Source organism: Diorhabda sublineata, chromosome 3 (assembly GCF_026230105.1).
Source record: "Diorhabda sublineata isolate icDioSubl1.1 chromosome 3, icDioSubl1.1, whole genome shotgun sequence".
NCBI lineage: Eukaryota > Metazoa > Arthropoda > Insecta > Coleoptera > Chrysomelidae > Diorhabda > Diorhabda sublineata.
This window is the reverse complement of record NC_079476.1, coordinates 36352199-36373910: the sequence shown is the minus strand read 5'-3', so window position 1 is coordinate 36373910 and position 21712 is coordinate 36352199. Positions and strand designations below refer to the sequence as shown.

At 33.4% G+C, this 21712-nt stretch overlaps 1 protein-coding gene across 2 annotated transcripts in view; it reads left to right on the top strand.

The window, feature by feature from the left end:
* LOC130441951 (neprilysin-2) overlaps positions 1–21712 on the top strand; it is a 74924-nt gene that overhangs the window by 24814 nt on the left and 28398 nt on the right. For both annotated transcript variants that reach the window (XM_056775873.1, XM_056775872.1), the window contains exons 2-5: positions 11183–11319; positions 18547–18860; positions 19400–19648; positions 21504–21680. In XM_056775873.1, the coding sequence (XP_056631851.1) occupies positions 11183–11319; positions 18547–18860; positions 19400–19648; positions 21504–21680 (877 nt within the window). The remainder of the gene's footprint in view (positions 1–11182; positions 11320–18546; positions 18861–19399; positions 19649–21503; positions 21681–21712) is intronic.

Below are 21712 nucleotides of genomic sequence, written 5' to 3'. Positions count from 1 at the left end.
ACTTTAATCAGACCCATAATAACGTACACTGCAGAAACTCGGCCTGATACAGCAAAAACAAAATAATAGTAATGATAGCACGAGACAACTTACCAATGGGAAGGCCACGAAAAAGATGGAATGATAATCTTACCATCAATTGAGGCAATGGGCATGCTGCGAAGAATGAACAGATAATCTGCCTAAAATGGAGTACGAAGAAGAAGGAAGTATAAAGCATGATATGGGCTCGAAACTTGTCGAAACGTTAAAAATATTTTCTGCTATTGTTGTGGGTATCTCTCAATTAATATATTTGATTTATATTTTACCGAATACGTAAACTTAATGTTAATGCAATTTGTTGAAGATTTAAAAACAGACATTATGAACTTGGTCTAACTGAAACGGTTATAGTAATATGCTAACTAACTGGAAAGGGTATGAGACTAGTTAAAATAGATGCAGCATGTATAATTAATTTTGTAAAAATTGTATTTTTCCTTATACCTCGTATGATATTATTTATAATTGATTTATCCGTTGCAGTAGAAAGCAATGTATCCAAATAATATTATGATTGGGAAACGTCCCTCAAGTATATGACACATTTTTGTTCTGCATAAATTCCCTAGAGTGGAAAAGTTTTATTAAGTCTAGAAGCGTCGTCAGGCAATATCCATGGAAACGTATAATTCTTTTATTCTAAATTTACATATACACGATAGATACATTACTTTTCTCTTTTCCATATTGGATTTTCAAATACACAAGGTTATTATCAAAAGAGATATTTAAATCGACTAGAAAATATGTCGGTCATGTTACATAATTTAATCCATAATTTACTTCGTCATAACAGTTTTTATAATCTACGGATAGTCCAGGTATTGTTTGCTATAACTAGAAACAAAAATATTCCACCAAAATGGCTATTCATAATCTGGAAAATGTAATTCTAAATATATACAGGTTAGATCAACCATTTTTGTACTATACCCCACTTTAAAAGAATAAATTGTTTACTAAAAAAACTCAGAAGTTTTTGCAAGAAATCATTAGGTAAATGTAAACGAAGCACAGTAAAAACTGAGTTAATTTTTAAAACTTATAGCGACAAACTAGAAATCAAATTCCAAATAATTTTAATAGTAACTTCTCTATATTAATTCATTATTTTTATTCACTCAGATCCTTGCTCCATAGAGATTTTATATTAAGTTAGTTTCAGTCTCATGTCTTCACGTTGTCTTATATGTCTTTGTTCACCAATAAATATTTCATAACACCAGTAAATATTTCACACCACTAAATTCTCATTTTATATTAAATAAAGTTGTAACAGATTCATAATTTAACAATTCATGATACTGCATGTATGGATTCAAAGGATTTATTGTGTCCCCCTTTCTTGTCATAGTAATCGGCAATATTGCCACTACTGGTTAACGGAAAATCCTCATTGGTTGAGAGAAGAGTACGCGCAATATCCTTAAAAGATTAATGTCTGAGGAGGGATTACTGCAAACTACATAATTCATCCCTGTTTCATAAAGGAAAATTTTAATGTCTATAAATATTTGGAACTATATCAGAATGATGTTATTCCAACTTTAGGAAATTTATATTCTGATTTAGGAGAACCTCAAGTTCCACTGAATGCACATTACCGACGCAGTATCTCATTACAATATTTTCCAAAGGATTTATTGTGTCCACCATTTTTGCTGCGTTACTGGGAAACCCAATTTTTACAGCAGACATGTCAATCCCACTCCTTTTAAAAAATCTAGAATGTGGGATAGCTGTAGTTGCTAGAGATCTTCGTCTTCTATTTCAAGCGCTCCCAGGTGTAGTGCTCTGGAGTTCCTTAATGTTTCACAGTTCGAGAAAATGTTGATAGAGGTTTCGTCCTCTGTGTAACAAAACCTGCACGAATAATTATCTGTCTAGCGTCTTCAGGTGTTTGTTGATGCGACAGTGCCCCGATAGAACTCCCAATCGAGTTTGAATTTTATGATATTGGAGCTTAGAGCTCTAATGACTACTTGACTATCGGACAGAATGATGATTTCCTCTCTGGATTGAACAGGGCACATTTTTCAATTGCATAAATTTCTGCTTGAAAAATGCTTGGTGCGCTGCCTAGACTTATTCCAGTTCCATCTGCTTTGACACTTTATGTTTGATATATCTGACAAATCCACAAACATTTCCTGCATTATCCACGTTAATAAATCAAATTGTCTAAAATCAGAAAATCTTTCTTTCAAATCAGCGCATAGAATATTCAAATGATTGACAATAATAAGTAAAGCGGTATGAACCACTTCACATTTTTGGAGCCAAAATAATTAAATAAAATCAAGTACTTACTAATTATAACTATACAATGTATATATTTATTAAATAAAGAAGCTTTTATAACAGTTTTTACGGACACTAATTTCAAATTAACACGAATTGTAAGCTGTTGTCTGCCGCAGGGAAGTTAATTTGACGACGCCAAACACCCAGTTAATATTTTGGTTTGGATATAGAGCGTTTCATTTAAATGACTCGGAACGAAAGGGTTAAATTCGTGTCGACTCAATTTTCGAATTGCCTCCTTTAAAAATCAAAACATTGGGCTAGAGGGTTGATTAAATGTAAATGAAGTTAGGTAGGGTCGTTTGGAGCATTTTTTAGTCTATTCACCTTATAGTCTAACAAAGTAAAAGAACTGTAATTAAAAAAAGCTACAAATTACTTAAATTTGATTAAAAAAGTCATTTTACTGACTGTATATATTTTCTCTTTAACAATTTTTGAAAACTTTACTCAATAATGGATTTCTCAGTTAGTTAGTAGAAATTAATATATTAAACATAGCCCCACGCCAACATTCACATTCACACTTGTTTTGATTATCATCGTCAGGGATTGAACGTTAATTAATTCAGTTTCTGAAGATGAAAACTTGGTTATCGAAACGCAACGCTCGTCAAACAAGTGTAACTGTCGGTGTAGTGGTAGTGTAAACAGTTTCTCCAGTGTGATTATTACTAATTTACGTATTTATAGTAACCCCCATAAGGAATCAAAGTTTTGCCGAAGGACGCGTGCTCGTGGAAGCATTCAGATAAAAAAACTGGCTAATTATTTCAAAGAAGTCGCTTTATTTTTTTCATCAAGTGTGATCGTTGGTGTGTTTTCAGTGTGCCGATTAACTCGCTTCGAAGGTCATCCAAAACCCCCTGTTGTGATATATCGTGAGATTGAGGCATATTTGGGAATGAGTTCCACTCACATACATTCAATATTGTATGAACATTTGGATATCAAAAGGATACCGCTGGAAAAATTCAAAAGAGGTCTATAAGAACTAAACAAAAACCTACGCCAGAAGAAGCGGTTGATGCGTTCAAATCACTGGTACCTCTATAAGAATATAAGAAGAATATTTTGAAAAACCATAAAGCCATATCCAATTATAAACATTTTGATTCATTTCTTTTGTTTTTTTGAACATAACATCAGGGTTGCGTCTAATTTGAGAGACTGTATATTTGCTATTGAAAAATATTATTGTATAATAATCTGTTAACCAGTAAACAATGTAAATTATTCATAATTATATATCTTTTTTAATAATTAATTGTCTGCTCGGCGTAAAACTTACTGGGATTTATGGTTGACCTTGCATTATGATGCATAAAAATAATTAAAATGTAGACACTTTTATTTTCTACCAGAATTGTACCAAAAGTAAGGTATCCAATTATCTACAGCTTAGAGCGAAAGTGCTAGGATAAATCTGTCAACAATGCCGTGTGCAGTGGTTCCTCAACTCTCGAGCCCGCCCGTGCCTAATTCGCTACGTCGCTCAATGTTCGCTTGATAGCCAGAGTCAGAGGTGAGAATTTTGATCGCTGTTCCCACGAGGTTCAAGCAGTAATTCGGTTTCTCCACGCAAAGAAGTTATCGCCCGTTGAGATTTATCGACAATTGACTGATGTTTACGGTGAAAGGTGTATGTCCGTTTAGCAGGTCCGCGAATTTTGCTAAGGAAAGTTCATGATTAAGAAAGGAGTGAAAAACCGCTGGTTTCGAATACCATTGTCCAGAAGATCAATAGTGAAATGTTCAAAGATCACTGACTATGAACTTGCTAACACCTTTCTGGGGCTAGCCGTTTAATAGAATCGTTGAGTTATCGCAAGGTGAGTGAGCTTTGGGTTCCCCAGATGCTGAACGACAGGACTCAAGAGCAACGCCTTGACCGTACCAAGTTTCATGCATAATGTAAGGGAGTAGGTAAAAAAGGAGAAGTTATTGGACTTCATGTCACAAGAGATGAAACGTGGGTGTTTCATTACACACTCGATTCAAAACAATAACTTTGTCAGTGGGATCATTATTGCTCCTTGCCACCAAATAAATTCAAACAAACGCACTAGACAATAAAAGCTATGACGATTATGTTTTGGGATCGATGCGCAGATATTGTGAAACATTGACCTATTTCTGAGGAAATATCCAGAATTGCCGGAGAGGACGACTGAAGGAGTCCAGCATTCCAGCGATTATCAACCCTTCCACAAGCTAAAGGAACACTTGGGTAGCAAATGCTTCAAGAGCAACCATGAAGTCCGAGCAGAGGTCACACACTTCCTCAACGGAGTGTCGGGAAACTTCTTCGATTTAGGAATACAACATCTGGATCGCCCTCTCCAAAATGTTGAAAAATGAACAACTGTTTAAGCTTCTTCATAAATTGATAACCATACACTATGGTCATTATCTTTTTGTTTTCGAAAAGTCTATTAGCGGGAACAAAACTCGTTCATTTGCTTTTCATACCGTCAAAATATATATATTTCTAAATTCGCATGTTTAACACTTATTAGCAATAAAGATAAATATGTTTGGTTGTAAACTGTGAATGAGTATTGTGCAAAATATTTTCGCACGCTCACGACAATAATTCGTCTAATACAAGGTGCAGAATTTAAACAGAGACAATTTATTCTGATGCATTTTTATTTTTCGAAAACTATCCATCAGTCTATTCATTCGTTTATGGCAGCATTCCTTATAAAATAAAACATCACCGTTGTCCTCTATTTTCGAAGGTTAATTGGATGCTGAAGGGAACTGAATTTGCATACGACAGAGATTCTTAACCAGCTGGTGAAAGAGAACTTCCAGCAACAATGGAAACGTTGAAGGAAAAACGAATAATGCCTTAAGTTTTTATTTTCAATTAATAATGTGATTAATGTGATCAACAATATTTTATCATTTAGTCGTCCAATTTTTAATGTCAGACCGATAAAAATTAATGGCTTTTTGGACATCATCCAAATTTTCAAGTTTTTACTACTAAGAAAATGTTGTACCGATTGGAATAAATGGAAACCTGGAATTTAATCAGTATGATTAAAGCAGTACCTTCCTCACCTATCTATTACTACCAAGACTTGTCTTGCTCAGTGCAGTCTTACATGGTTGTGTTGCAATATAACACATTTTTATTGAAAATCACCCCATACTTTTCGATTATCGATTATCAAATTGCTCACAATGAAGATCTACATCAATAGTTTGCCCAGGTTTCAGCATTTTGAAATAAACAATTCAATATATTCCACCCAACACACAGAAGCGCACTTTTTTGAATTTGTAAATCCGGTTTCGCAGAACTTCATAGTGATATTTTTGGTGAAATTATTTCCGTCACTTTCAACTAGTCCGGCGGGTCTGTCTGCTACTATAGTCGCTGGTGATCGATGGTTTTTGCAAGCTTAAATCTTAAATAATGCATTAACATTAGATTTAATTTAAATTTGGAAAGTATGCTAAAGAAGTTTATTTCTGTGTATCGCTATAACCTTGAGAGAAAAATTCAGATTTTGGTTAACCAATAATTCACTTTGGCCTAAAAAAGCCCGTCAAGTGAAGTGTAGAATACGAAAAAACTAAAACGTTTATATGAAAAGAGAAACGTCTGAAAAATCGGCCATGTTTTGAGCTCTAAAATATTTCCAGTATTATGGTTTTTGCTGAAAATAAAAAAAATGAAGAGAAATGTTTAACATTGTTACCGATAATAAGAAAGCCACGCCAGTGAAAGACTTCTACCAGTTGGAATTTTAGACAAAGAGATTATATCAAAAAAAATTTATTGAATTAAATTGTATCTTACTTTGTGTGTAATAAAATGACTTTTCTATTTTTTAATCAAACCTTGTAAAATCTAACATAAATACAAGCATCACAATATTTACTATTACAATAAAAAGTGATACGTACCTAAAAATCATCAAAATGAAAATGTTGATTGTTAGTTTGATAAATTGTTGGTTACTTGGAAGTAGACATTTTTAAAAATAATTAAGCATATACTTTAAATAGCTTTTATCATTTTCCTGTTTCAAAATAAACATTGTATTTGGTTCATAAAGTTTACGTCTGGTTTGTAAAATAAAAAACTAAAATTAACTAACTCACAGAGGACGAGCGTAATTTGTTATTTTGACTGACAGTTGTCACTTTTCTTAGATAAGTAGAGTATCTTTTTATAGACAAGATTAAAAAACATTTCGCACACAGAATGGTTTCTACAAGTAATTTATTGTTAGAACAATTTTTTCATGAAAGAATACAAATTCTGACTATTTCATAACGTAATACTATATTATTTAATGAATAAGAAATAGTCATTACTCACGTATAAAATACTATATTTCATCTATAACTATCAGGGAAAAATAATATAATAAGGTAAATCGGTGTGACTTTGTACGTATTAGGCTTATTCATTCATTTCTTGGTGGACAATAAATTTTTATTGTGGTTCAAGTGACAACACTGTCTAGCTTCTTATGACGCCATTTAGTAAACTAATGTTTCAGAAACATGTTTATATAGAAAAAAAAACATATTTTTATCAAACCACATTTCTGTAAGGGATGTCATGGACCACTGGGCAAGTAGTGATGAATGTGACCCAACTTTCCACATTATTTTTTTCATTATGTGATTCAGAACAGTCTCTAAAGATTCTCTTTAAGAAAATCAGCATTGTAAAAACGAATTCCTACCGTTCAAGAAACGAGATCCAAAAAATACCACCGCCATACAACACATTTTAGTGAATAGACTTAATACAACTGGTATTTATTCTCTGATTGCCCAGAGGGTTTTGCGAAAATTGCCCAATGGGAATTGTGGAACCGACACAAAAACCAATCTTTTTCGATCACAACGAGAAGCTGGACCATTGATTGTCAGATCCAGACAAAAAAGAAAGATTGCAAGGAAAGGCTATCACTGGTCAAAGCTCTTCAGAAGAGTCAGTGAAATGATACAGAATAGAGCAAAAAGGACGTACAGCAAGAAATACAATCGGATGGTTCGATTATCGAAAGTTTTCATACATTCATGTCAGTTCATAGCCGAAATAATATATAGGATGAAATTGAAGTTCGAGGATTCCCATCTCTCGTAAAGATGGATAGACAAAAATTCCAGTCTGTTGAGAATGTGGTTTTAAAATCGGATTCAATTTCATCATGATCTACTCAAATCTAACCAAATTGATGAGTTTGAACCAGACGTACTGAAAAAGGCTGGAATGAATTACCAAAAATAAAAAAAACAATTTATAGTGACAAATTAACAGATTTTGGTTGAGAATTATTGATACGCCATATAGCCTATACCTTGCGTCGTCGAATTATCATCGAATTTTATGGCTTCTTTTATTAATGGTGCTATGGTGTAGCCAGTGGCGTTGCTCTAGGTATGCACTGCGAGGTAATAATAATATATAAAAGCGTGAGTCTGCAGTGGGTCCAATTTTCGCTTAAAAATCGTTTAAAATCGTTAAAAATATGATTTATTAAAAATTAAAATCCATTCTTCTAGTTTTTTTCACAAAACTTGCAATGACATGGTTATAAAACTCTTCCTTTTATTTCAGTGAGAATAGCCGCCTCGAAGCCGAGAAAATTCTTTCGACAGAGGCGGAAGTAGATATTAGAGACATGGTTAAACTGTACAGTTTATATGCTTCAGACATTATTATGTTTTACTCGTCTTCTTCTAGTTCCTCCAAATACATTTAATTCCTACTTAAGGCGGTCGAAATCAAAATGCTCTGGATAAACTAATTTCAGACCGTTTAGCAGATTATTAGGAAAACACTTGGTGAATTGTTCTATAAGTTGAGAAATTCCTTTAGATCTTGAAACATATCGTTAATTTATACAATCAAACAATCTATTACCTCAAAAAATAACTTTCGATATGAGACTTTTAAATCATCGTCATCGTGGTTGTTAAACCGCGTCACGACTTTTCTATTTTCCCATGAATATTTTCACAAATGTTCAAAAAAGTTACACATGGTGTTGTTTAAGAAATATTTTAGTGATCTTAGAAATCTCAGTATCAGAATTATGGTTTTACTAGAAAAGTGGTAAAACATCATGGATGAGGTAGGCACATATATAATTGATTGAGATCTTAAACTTTATTTAAATAAATTCATCTTGAGAACCACTAAAAACCACAACCCAAATATTGATAAGAGATGATTAGAAAATTCATTTAATATATCGCAGCTAGGATGTCAGTGGTATTTACACAGTGATAAAGCGAAAAACTTTTGAAATATACTAAGGATATTACGTATTGGATGTTAATAAATGTATACAAGTAAAATATTTTCAATGTTTGTAATAAATCAGTTGGGTAATTATATATTTTTTTTCGACAAGAAACTTATGTAAATAAAGTTTTCGATAAAGATAAATGGGAGCCGTAGTAAATATGTACAGTTCAAGGAATACTACTATTAAACAGTACGAAGGTATATGATTAAAAAAACTTGCAAACCATGAAGATAACTCCTTGTATCTTGCAACCAGCGACGTTTTCGGTACAGATTTCGTCAATACGTTCAGTGTTGTCTAGAAATAACATCAGTTTTTAGTTACACATTTTTAGAGCTGCATTTTTACCATGTCTAAACAGTTTAAAGAAGTTGAATACGTTGAAGTGGAACATGTACCTTCGGAGTAAGTATTATCAACGTTATATTGTCATTTGGATCCATCAGATTCTATTAGTTTTCGTTTATACCCCTTCAATGCAACTAGAACTTTTATTAAATTAAACTTTTTTGGTAAAGCCATTATCATGTATTGTATTTTTGTTTATATTATTTCGATTCGTATTTCCGCTGTGAAATATTGTAAATAATCAATTTGAATCAACTATTTCAATTTGGCAACGTCGGTTAATCTTCCTTTAGATCTATAAATCTAAGACCTACAATAAAACATAATTCCAAATAATTTGATCGATCTATGTAGAAATACTTTGCTTACGAAGCTCGATAATCTCATCGGACAACATGCAAGAAATTGCATGCCATTCCTTGCAAAATCAAAATATTACATAGACGAATGTTGCATGTCGCTTGCCATTGCATCATGTTTCCTAACCTCAAACTTTATTTAATATTTTGTGGGCAGTTTGAAAATGAAAATAACAAAACTAGGTGAAATAAACAAGAGAAAATGGTCAGTGTATCATTGGGGATAATTATATCTGCTGCTACCTTTATTTTTTGAGTTTGATGGACAGTATAGCTGGAGAATTAGATTAGAAAACATAGAAAAATTAGTTGAAAATTGATGAAGAAACATATGAGCAAATTATAAACTTATTTCTCTCTAAAATTGCAACTTATACACAAAAATGACACCAAACCGATATAGTGCGAGATCTTGCATGAAACAATTAGCTTAACTACATCTACGCATGCTTTTGATGAAGGAATATTGTGTCTTGCACGTTGTCTTGTATCATGTTAAACGACCTTTACAATTTATTAAATTATATTTTCTTGGTCCTCGTGACAAAGCTCTAAAATTATTTACAACGTTTGATATCACGCTCCTTTTACACAGCTCTGAAAATTAGAGGCACCCACTTTGCAATAATTTTTGTTATATTTATATGTTCATGTGGTATTCTTAGAATATTTGTTTCGGAAATGACGATCTGTGCTGCAATTTCTCATTTTTGAAGGTCAATTAGAACAATTTCTTCCACTGACGATTCTCGTCCCCAGCGAAACAACTTTTCAATTGTTGAAAAGTCACAAGTCAACTTGAACAGACTCCATTCTGATTTTGATTTCTTGGTCTGAATCTTTTTTAGTCAAAAATTTGAGACATTTTTCAAAACAACTTGACTGGGTGATCTTTTCGTACTCTACTATAATAAAACGGATCGAAGCAGCACGTTAAATGTTTGATTAAAGCTTGTTGTGATTTGTCACTGCATAATAGTTATTATGCAGTGACATAACATAAGTCGAAAAAAGGCCTTTACACACGAATTACATACAATATTTTTTCTATTAGCTAAAATTTTATCAAAATACAGAAGTTTAATAGTAATTTTCTTTACGCACTTGAACTAGGGATCCCCCTGCATGTGATCCTCGTACTTTATCGACTAGCTACGAACACCTTAATAATTATTTTCTTTACGCACTAATGGGTAAACTTTTACGCATTCGAAAGTGTGTCTAAAGTGCGTACTTTACGTTATTTATGATACAAGTGAGTGAAGTGATACTTTTTGCTCAAGAGTTTGCAGCTCGTGCGCAAAAATACTTCACGCACGAGCACCATATAATATTTTATCTACGACTACATTAAAAAATACTTTTTTTTAAATTATATATTACATATCGTCGGATTCATTCTAGCACCTATCAACCCACAGATATAAAATTGTACAGTAGGATCAAAAAATAATTCTGAAGAGGAAATTATGCAAAATTCAACAGTTTAAATCCAATAGTTGAACGGAGAAAGTAGAAAATAATTTTTTGAAAACATAACACATATTTGTGGTAAAATATTACAACTTCAGTGACATAATGTAACAATCTAACATAAAAACTGATTCTAATTAATAAATATAAATTAGAAAACTCTATTTATTAAATTAAACTAAATTCAAATCATTGTAATGACAAATTAATTATTTTACGGAGTGAATACACTGAATGAATACATTTTTACGTTACTTTTAAATTTGCATACAATATTGTTTGGTTGATCGAAAACATGATTCAGTTAATTGCATGTTTGAAGTGATTGACATATTTTTTTTCAACGCCTCTCTTTTGTTTCAGAAATCCAACATGGTGGAAAAGACGGACAAGTATGGAAAGGTGTCTAACCTTATCAACGGGCATTGCCTTTCTTGTTGGAATTTCATTAGTCATAGCACTTGCCACGGTATTAGTTAGTCGAAATCGAGAAATTACAAGTAAGATATTTAGTGGAATATGATTGAACTTCTTCATTTCTTACTCTCAATCAATAATAATTACCATTTCTCCATGCCAAAATGACTAAGTAAATGTAATTGTTGAAAGCTGAAACAAATAAAATAGATTTAATTTCTTTTACTTTTTGCACCAACTCCATTTCGTAGGTTGGCTAACATCGTAGAAATTTTGACTTTAAAAGATGTGGTCCTAAATATTCTCCTTCTATTATATCTTTTTCCTACAATTTTGGACCATTCATGATGTGATTGGAATTTTCTTCTTTAAACTTCATGAAACGTCTTTCTACATTCTTCTCAGAACATCTACATTGATCACATAGTTTTGCCAGGATATTCTCAACAACTTCCGGTAGGCACACATCTCGAGGGCTTCTAGTCTTCGCTCGCAATATGCTTCCACACCATATAGATGGACTGAGAATACATAGCGCTTGAGCGTCCGTATTCTCAGCTCCAAGCTTAGGTCACGGCTACAAAGAAACTTATTGATCTACATAAACGACACGTGGGTTCTTATGATTCGAATCCTTATTTCTAAACTGATTTACTGAGCAGCAGTTTTTCGCCTTCCATACACTTCTTCATTGAACGCTTCAGTTTTTGGCGACAATCATATTTGGTTTGAAAAAAACTGATTTTTTATCGAATATAATGATAATATTGAAAAATATGTGAGCGGTAAAAATTTTTAAAAACTGGGGAAAATTATTCTTTAAATTCATAATCGTATATAACTTCTGCTTCCTCTTTTTATTTTATTCACGGGGGCAAGTAAATTACTACATACTTAACTTAACTATCATACTTAACATCCACTTGAGTTCTTTTAACTTTTTTTTTTCTAGAATTCTTGATAGTCTGGTTTTTAGTTTTCATTCTCCTTCTATCAATATTTTCCACTCTTTCCAGTCTTTTGTTGTTTCATCCATTTGTTGTGTTGTTTTCCTTCCTCTTCTCCTTCTTGGGCTACTTGTACCACCTACGCTTTCCTGGATCTTTTTTCTTGTTATGTCTTTTTGCTTCTGTCACTTTTCTTATCAAGCTTTGTGATATTCTGCTGTTCGTACTAGTTTGAAGATCTTTCAACTGTTGTGTTTCTTATTAGTTTCTGCTTAAACTTTTCTGTAGTGATTACCACATTTCTTATCCTCGTTTTTCTTGCTACTTTCTTTAGTTGTTTCTTCTCTACTGCTATTTTACTTTGTGCTGGCTTAACTTTCATATATTAAGAAAGAAACTGTTATCAATTTTCTACGTCTTTTCTTTTCTTTATCCACGTGTCTTACTTTTTCTTTCATTCTTTCCAAATGTACCTGCTACTATAATTATAACGTCTGCTGCACATACTAATTCGTCAATTTAACCGATTGTGAGTTTCTCTAGAGAATAATTATCTCTAGTTCACGATTTTCTCCTTTTATCGTTTTTATCATTATAATTTATCATATCCATGACTAGTATATACAGAAACGAATAGAATTTAATTAAGAATGTTTTCTTCATTTTCATCTTCACCTTCAACTACATCCTAAGCTTTCCGGACCTTTTGTTCACAAATCATGACATGACAATTTCCAATCCGATTTTCCTTTTAATGGGTACGAAACATATTATTATTGTATATAAATGTTTGAATTATTATTTGTGAATTATTGAATTAAATATCGTTTTTAAATAGGCAATTTTAAACATTCACATACTAACAGACAAGTAGGTCACTAATTTTTTTAAAAAATTTGTCACATTTCAACGTTACAACATTCATACGTACGATATTCAGTTCAAGTGTAGAACGTTTCAAAATCTTGTCGCCATTGAGCGTGACATGCTTTGTTTCTATACATACTAAAATTATTTTGTTGTTTTTTATTTTGATACTTGTCCTTTCTCAAGAAACTTTTATAGTTATCCTTTCTCCAATTTTCCATTCCATATGGCTTGGTTCCATTTCTAATTTTGTAAACTCAAATCTACATACTAAATTTGCGTTTTGAATTTAGAAAAACTAGATTCGAGAGTCATACAATGTTTTTTATGAAATATTTTTTAATGAAAAACGTCGGGTAGAAAAGAGAAAATTTCCAAAAGCAGAGAATAATCCTAGTGTACGAGTACGGTTTGAAATTTAAACACGGGCAACAGTAATCTTGCCTACTGGTATCTGTCATTCTGATCCTGCCAAAATTTGAACAAACTGCATCATTTAGTATTGTGTTCAATGCCAGAGAAAATGGAAACAAGCTAATTTCATATGCTTATAACCATAAGTTTTGTGAAAAAACTTTATTCAAACCAAAGATAAACTTCGTAATTACTATGTCAACTGTGAACCATCGAATTCAATGGTGAAAATTGGTGTACTGACTTTCGATGTGACAGCGCTAGCACGGAAAATGTCGAAATTTTCAACGACTAGTTGAGGTTCTATATCTGCAACAATTGGAAACATTAACGATGTGTAAAGTTCAGGAGATAGTCAATTTACATAGCTCATGGTTTAGGTTTTTAATAATCGCTTTCCGTAAGATGAAAGCAGCGTTTGTACAATTGATCACAAACTTAATGTGACATTTCGCATATGTCGAATTTTTACAATACATTGTAAGCGTGGATCCTTCACACGAGGGATTGAATAGCGGTCAAAAAAGCAGGTTTCATGTGGTAGACAATGGAAAAGAATGTGGGTTCGTTAGCCAATAGAGTGAGTCTTATGAATAGTTGTACTATTGTTTGTGTCATATTTATGTAAAATTTTGACAGATGACTTTAAAAACATGGCGGGAATATAGTCAGTGTTGTCAACACACTACGCCATTTCTGAGCGAAAAAATCTAATAATGAAATTAGATCAAATTTGAAAGTTACCCAGGAGCACTACAAAACGAACTAAAGATCGAGTGAATTAGTTGTTTGAGAGAATTTCTGAAATACACTGTTTATAATAGTCTCACAAACTAAAAATGAAATTAGTCAGCTACTTTATCACGAAAAAAATTCGAATTCAAGTGCCAATGAAAGAGCTCTTCATTATGGTCCAAATACTCGATGGTCAAATCAATGATTATTATGGTTAATAAGAATATCAACATTTCTCGTTAACAGCTTTGTTAAAGAAAATAAAGTGTAGACTACCATCCAAACCAGTCGAAGGTGCTAACAAAGGAAGAAGTTGAAAGACTATTTACTATTTACTTGTGAAAGTTATGCCATTAATTGGCATTGCCGAAGGTTCTCGAAGGGAAGACATTTATAATTTATAAGTAATCGATGTAGAGGATACTGGTTCTCAGTTAGTGGCTCGTATTAATCACAAAAAAAGCATGTTCGACGGGTTTTTACTGTGATCAACAGCAATGCGGTGCAATATTTGGATGAGTTCAGAAAATATAAAAATTTGCGAAAACATTTTCCACTAAAAGCACTTTTGGTAGGCTCCAGACAAGAAAAATGCGTAGGTTAAAGACCTGGAATACACACTGTTGGCGGGGCACCTAAAAAAAATTGCTAAATTCCTCAATCCTGAGCATCCAGAAAAGTACAACGGACATTGCTTCAGGAGGACTTCGCCAACGCTGGGACTGATATCAATGTTTTAAAACGACATGGTAGATGGAAAAGTTCATTAGTGGTTGAAAAATATGTCGAAGAATCCGTGGAAAACAAAAATAAAATGGCAAGAATGATACGAGGCGGTGAAACTTTTGTACAAGTGTTAAACCAAAACCACACATCTTCCAGCATTATTGAAAATAAAAAAGTACATCCAGTAATTTCTACAATAAATGTTTCTGGTAACAGTAATTGCACAATTACTGTTAACATCAAAAATTAGAATAAAAGTTTAGTTATTGATGTTAATTGATTTTTTATTATTTCGAGATTGGGAGAATTCAAGAGTCCTGTAAATTGCAAGGATACTGTAAAGTGCCATTTCCGGACTCAAATTAGTAAAAAAAAATAGTCAAAACTAATAATTGATAGAATTAAAAAGAGGATTGACAGAGAACATTCAACATGTTCCCGATCGCTAGTGCTATTGGTATGTTATGAGCTACGTCCATCGATTTTTTTCGCGATCAAAAGATAAATTATCACCTCATCCTCCTTATTCTTCAGATATTGCTACGATTAACTGTTTTTCGTTTCCGACGATAGAAAAAACTTTGTGGTCGACGATAACGTTACCTGTAAATAGAAAATTAAACAACTTCAAAAGTGTGCGGGTTAAAAGCTTTTGATACATGGTTTTATGGAATGGACTAGTATTATATGGAAAGTAAAAGATTATATATATAACTTTCTATTATTATTATAAAGATTTATTTTATCATAGTTACAGATGATCTATAAAAAGACGTATTCCTATGTATTTAAAATAGTTATTACATTGCAATTTAATAAAATTGAATTCAATAACTTCCTTGAGAAAAACAGCTCTGAATAATTTACAAATATCTTATTAGAAAGTTGGTCAGTGACTTTTTCAATCAGTCGTGGCTAATGACCCGACAACAAGTGTTCAATATTCAAAGCATGAAGCATTTCAATCACAGTATATGTCTTAACTGAATTTAAATTAACCGATTACTTTTTTAGCGACGAGGTGACTACGATAATACGCTTTGCATTTTTTGTAGATCATTCCACCAAAAACTTAAATTGCTATAATATATAATTTGTTTGAAATAATTCCCTTGTTATTGATATTTGGTACTGCACTGTACTATTCAAAAGAAAATTCATATTTTGTAAGTCGTTTATTAATTATCAAAAGTGGAGTATTTCGGAGTTTAATACGTTAAGGATTCGTTTGATATAAATTTATAGGAGTAAAATCTGGGCTGCGCGAAGGCCAATTAATATTTGACAGGAAAAACTTCACGTATTTTTATGAAAAATATATTGGATGTGTGTGAGGTTATAGTTTTGTAGTTCTGATACCTCGAAATTTTGTGACAATTTTTTTATAATCAGAGTCCTCCCATACATCACCTTTTGGCAAATACAGTGGCATTCGTGCATGTGATCTTGATTTGTCGCATCCCAGTAGCGACAATTTTGCTTATTTCTTTACCCATTTGAGTGAGAGCGAGCTCTTATCGAAGACAGGAAGCTCTTAACCTGAACTGCGTGGATAGACGTGTTGTCCTCCACTATGGGAGGTTTTCTGGATATTACTGATGTATATATTTATTATAGTATAAAAATCATTAGATTATTTAAATTACTACAATTTTTCCTGACGAAAATAAGTGCGTTCCAAACCTATTGGTTTTCCACATCGTTTGTAGGTTGTAGTTTTCGGAATAGACGTTTCCTTGATAGCTGATTCCACACGCTTGCACTTCTCTGGACGTGTGCAGACGACCAAGGCTGCCTTACAAAAACTGCTTCAGGCGGGACAACTCGTAAGAGCATTTGCTGTGGTAGTATCGGTGAAAAAGACCTTTCTTCTATGCTTTAAGTTGTCCAAGTTTCTGGTCAACTCTGCATCGCCTAAAAGTCGAAATGCTGTCTTCTCTATTAAGTCGAGCATCCTCAAGGTATGCTTGGAGACCGAGCTTCAAATGTGTGATCAAATTCCAAATATGGACGAATCTGTAGAATATTAGAAGCTTTTGAGGAATTTATAGCTTTTTGGTCTTAAAGAGGGCTCCAAGTTTTTGTGGCCACTATGATAGGATATGTTGCTTCCAACAAGCGAGTTTGCGGTGATCGACATATTTTATATCCAGATAGGACCAAATCCTAAGCTGTAGTGCCAGCTTTCTTTGTAGAAATAGCAGCCTGTGTCTTTGCTGTATTGATTCTTTCCCACTCCATAATATTTTCGAGATCAGTATTGAGGGTGGTGTTCTGTTGCTGCCTACGAATTTGGGTGTTAGCCGTGTTTATTGGGGCGGTTGACATCGGTGTACCTTCATCGGCGAAGCTATAGATCGGGTTTGCAGATTTGTCGAGTAGATCGTTGATGTACACAACAATAGTCATCGCATGAGTTAGCCATTTCTGAGCAATAAAATCTAATAATGAAAGCAATCGAATTTGAAAGGTTCCCAGTACAAAATTAATACCAACGAACTTAAAATCGGGTGAATTAGTTTGTGAGAATTTCTAAAATACGCTGTTAATAATAGTCTAACAAACTAAAAATGAATGATGAAAAATAAGAAAGAGAGTACGCGACAAAACGCATCCATGGGGAACACCAGCATTTACCTCAAACCTTTCTGTGGTGTGGCCATCGATAGCGATCTAAATGGATCGGTCTTTGAAAAAGCTACTAAGCCAGTCGATAAGTGAGGATGCCAAACCGTACGATCTTGATTTATTGAGAAGATTGTCTATAGCTTCAGTCCATATCTTGGTGATATAGACCAGGAGGTCCCCGGTTGATCTATATTTACGGAAGCCGCATTGATGATTGCTGATGATGTAAGCAGACTAAAGATGTCTCAAGATTCGCTTGTTAACGACTTTTTACATGACCTGGACAATGGCTTGGACTAAAGCAAGCGGATTGTAGTTATTGGGAACCGTCTTTGGTGGTTCCATAAGTGTTTCCTTGTCTTTCAGGTTATTCAAATTTTATTCAATTGAAGCCATTCCTAAAGTACTAATAAACTCTCTTCCACTGTTGATTTTTCCTCATTAAATGCAGTTGTTGAACATATATAAAATCACAGCGTTGATTTCTGCATGAATGATCATTATGAAAATTGACTAGCATTTAGTGTCTGCGAAATTAGTACCAAATCATTATTACTTTGCGGTTTTTAACATCGCTATAGTTTTGAAGTATTTAAGCGAATATTTACAAAGATTTCTTGGTTCATTCAGATTCATTAAACCTCACGCGGTTTACGGAAGGTTAACTTTGAGAAGATCTCAATTGCCTGGTTTATGTTAAGCTCCTGTCTGGCTTCCTGGAGTTATAATTCTTACGCGAAATTAGTATTTACGGATGTTCTTTTAGATATAGAGCATTTAGCGAAATTATTTTGGTAATCCTATCTTTGGTCACTTTCCTATTAATATAAAATATTTACCTAAGTGTTCATAACGACCCTTTGAGGCTGTCTGAACTAAATATATGAAACTTCAGATTCGACGCGTTCACGCATTTAGTTAACTAAATGTAAACGTTCTTTTGAGACCCTTTGTATTAATGAATATTAATTTTTAACTTTGAATGATTTCCAGATAGACCATATACAGCAGAACCTTTACAAGGTAAAATTATCACCATCACCTCACCGGATCAAGTAGAGGAAAAAGTATGCTTAACTCCGGGTTGTATCCATACTGCGTCTAGAGTTTTGGAATATATGGACGAGAACGTCGATCCGTGTGATGATTTCTATCAATTTACTTGCGGAAATTTTATAAAAAAAACTATTATTCCTGATGATAAGTCATCAGTTACTTCCTTCACTATAATAGGAGACGAACTTCAAGAGCAACTGAGAACTATGATTGAAGAACCTATTTCAGAAGAGGAACCTAAGCCGTTCAAGGTATGGGAAGTTGTTCTAATATATCACTTATTGTCTTATCTCCTTAATTGTCCAATTTTTTTAATGTCAAGGAAGTTTGAAAAATATCCTAACAAATGATGTCTATACTATGGGCACATTCTAATTTCCAAACGAATATCAACCAATTTTTGGCAAGAAATGAAAGATGTATGTGGTACGGTGTACAACGGCTGTTCTAACCAGTTTCCTCGTCAATTATTGAGGATACACTATTGAATATAATTATGTTTCATCGCTGATTATTCATCCCTTGATGAAGCCTTCATTTATCGTCTTTTCGGCCAGTGTGAGTCTAACCTAACCTAAGTTTCTGCTAAGGAAACGCACGGTACGATCAGTTACAGTTCCATGTTTATAATGCAACTCTAGCAACTCCAAGTATTTCCTCAAAAATTTCACTCATTCCCAAACTTCCAACAGAATCTGTAAAACGAGCATCAAGTTAATTAATATACCAACACCATTTGCAGTAAAAATCGAAAAACACTTTTCAAATTATTTGTTTTATATTTTTACAGCTAACTAAACGATTATATCAAGCGTGTATGAATAAAACATTGATTGAACAAGAAGGAATGACGAGGATAAATCAAGTTTTGAAAGAATTGGGAGGTTGGCCCGTCCTAGAAGGTATTTCATGGAATGAAAATAATTTTGATTGGAAAGAATCGGTGTACAGGTTCCGCAGAATCGGTTATGGAGTAGATTATTTTATTGATTTCTCTGTAGTTGGAGACGTTAAAAATTCTACCAGACGAATTATTGATGTAAGTTTACTCTCTCGAGAGAAAATCATGAATGTCACAAAATTGATGAAATTATACGCCACATTGTATATTACGATATTCATAAATATCCTATACACCAAGAAAGTAAGAAAACAGTGAATTTTTCGAAATATTAGGTTTTTGAAATACTGTTTGTTGTAGTTTGTTTGTTTGTAGGTGAAACCGCAATCTCGCGATAATAAAAAAACCTTTTCAAACTCAAAACATGTACTTGGATGTATTTTTTGTTTCTATTTTGATAAAAAACCTTATCCACAATAATTACTATGAGGCGAATTTAATTTATTCAATTCACACATAACTGTTCAAACCCTTAATCTCATTATTATCGCAAAACAATTTCTGTGACATGGTTTTCGTTCTAGATCTTTTAAATACTAAAAATACTACTACTATAATTGCGAAAAATTTTAGATCTATTTTGATTTACTGATTTATCAATAAAAACATACAAAAAGGTCTAAAAAGTGGAAAGTTGAAAAAATTGATGTCACGAGGGCTAGAAAATATTTGAGTATCATCATATTACAATTCCTCCTTCTTCCTCTTTCAATAGGACCAGGACCTGTTCAATTCTGAAAGTAAGTTTGGTCCTCTTCCTGGATCTTCCCGAGAAGCTGAATTCCAGCTCTCGTACCACCTCTTTGGTGGTCTGCCTACAGGTCTGCGTGTGTTCGGTCTCTGAGTTTTAGCCCATTTTGCCCATCTGTCTCCTGGTATACTTTCTACAATGTGAGAAGAAGAAGTATTTGCTGCATGCATAACGGAACTAGACTTCATTGGGATTGAACCAAGAAACCCTATTAAGGTAGCCGGTGCTGGATTATATATTTGAGGGTATTTTAAAATGAAAATATATGACGCATAGTCAACGTACGTTGGAGACCTCGAGAAAAGCAATATTACATCAAACAATAACCATTGTAGCCTATCGAGATTTGGGTTTATTCTATTGGTAAATTGCCCGTCATATTTACTGCAATTAAGATCATAGGAAGAAGTACTGGTTAATCAAGACACATAACCTAGCGTCAAGATACTCCTTTCCAGGAAACTGGCTTCACGGGTCCGTGTTGGGTTACTACTCGTCAAACTGATAATAAATACATTGCGTTACTACTGTATCGCCCCATTCGAGTCTTTGCTGTTATTCTATTCACGACTAGTGTTCCTAGCAGAAGATGGATAAAAAGCCGCCATGGATAGTGTCGTGATGTGGAAAAACAAGTATTTCTTTTTAATGAGAAGGGAGAAGGTTTCATATACACCATCTTCTAGTGATGATGGTCGGCAGTTTGGGATTTCCACCCAATACAAAACCTCTTCTCTTTCCCGCATGTATGTAGTATGGCCTTATACAATTCCTAATTTCATTCCATTGTTGTTATAAAGGCTAATTGGATTAAGAGTAGGTATAGTCGCTTCTCTCTTACCTGTATAATTCCTCCAGCGTTTGCAGTTGAAAAACGTATCACTGGTTTTGTCCTGGCAAAACCTACATAATGGATAACGGTGTTAGCACATCGAACAATTGTGGAATATAAAGAGGGAGAAACAGTCCAATTTGCACCATCTTCTACATATTCACTCTTTATTCTACTGAGTTAAAGCTGCTTGTACGAGGTGCCGCAAGAAGACAACGACTGCTGTTGATGTCTAGATGTATAAGGGGGTGTATCCAGCTACGACGTTTGCTCTAAGTACATAAAATTCATTGCAAATGCTACTGTTTCATCTTAGATATAAGGCTATCATATCACCAGAATAAACATCTACTTAAGTACTTTATCACAGTACAAAGGACAAGTAACAACAATTACTTGTACATTTTTAGTTAGACCAAGCATCTCTCGGATTAAGACGGGAATTTCTAATCAAAGGATTAGACGAAAAAATTGTTAAAGCATACTACGATTATATGGTCGACTTGGCGGTACTTTTTGGTGCCGAAAGAGAAAGGGCCGCTAAAGAATTAAAAGCGTCTTTAGATTTTGAAATACAATTAGCGAAGGTGAGAGAAATAATGATTATTAATTACATAGA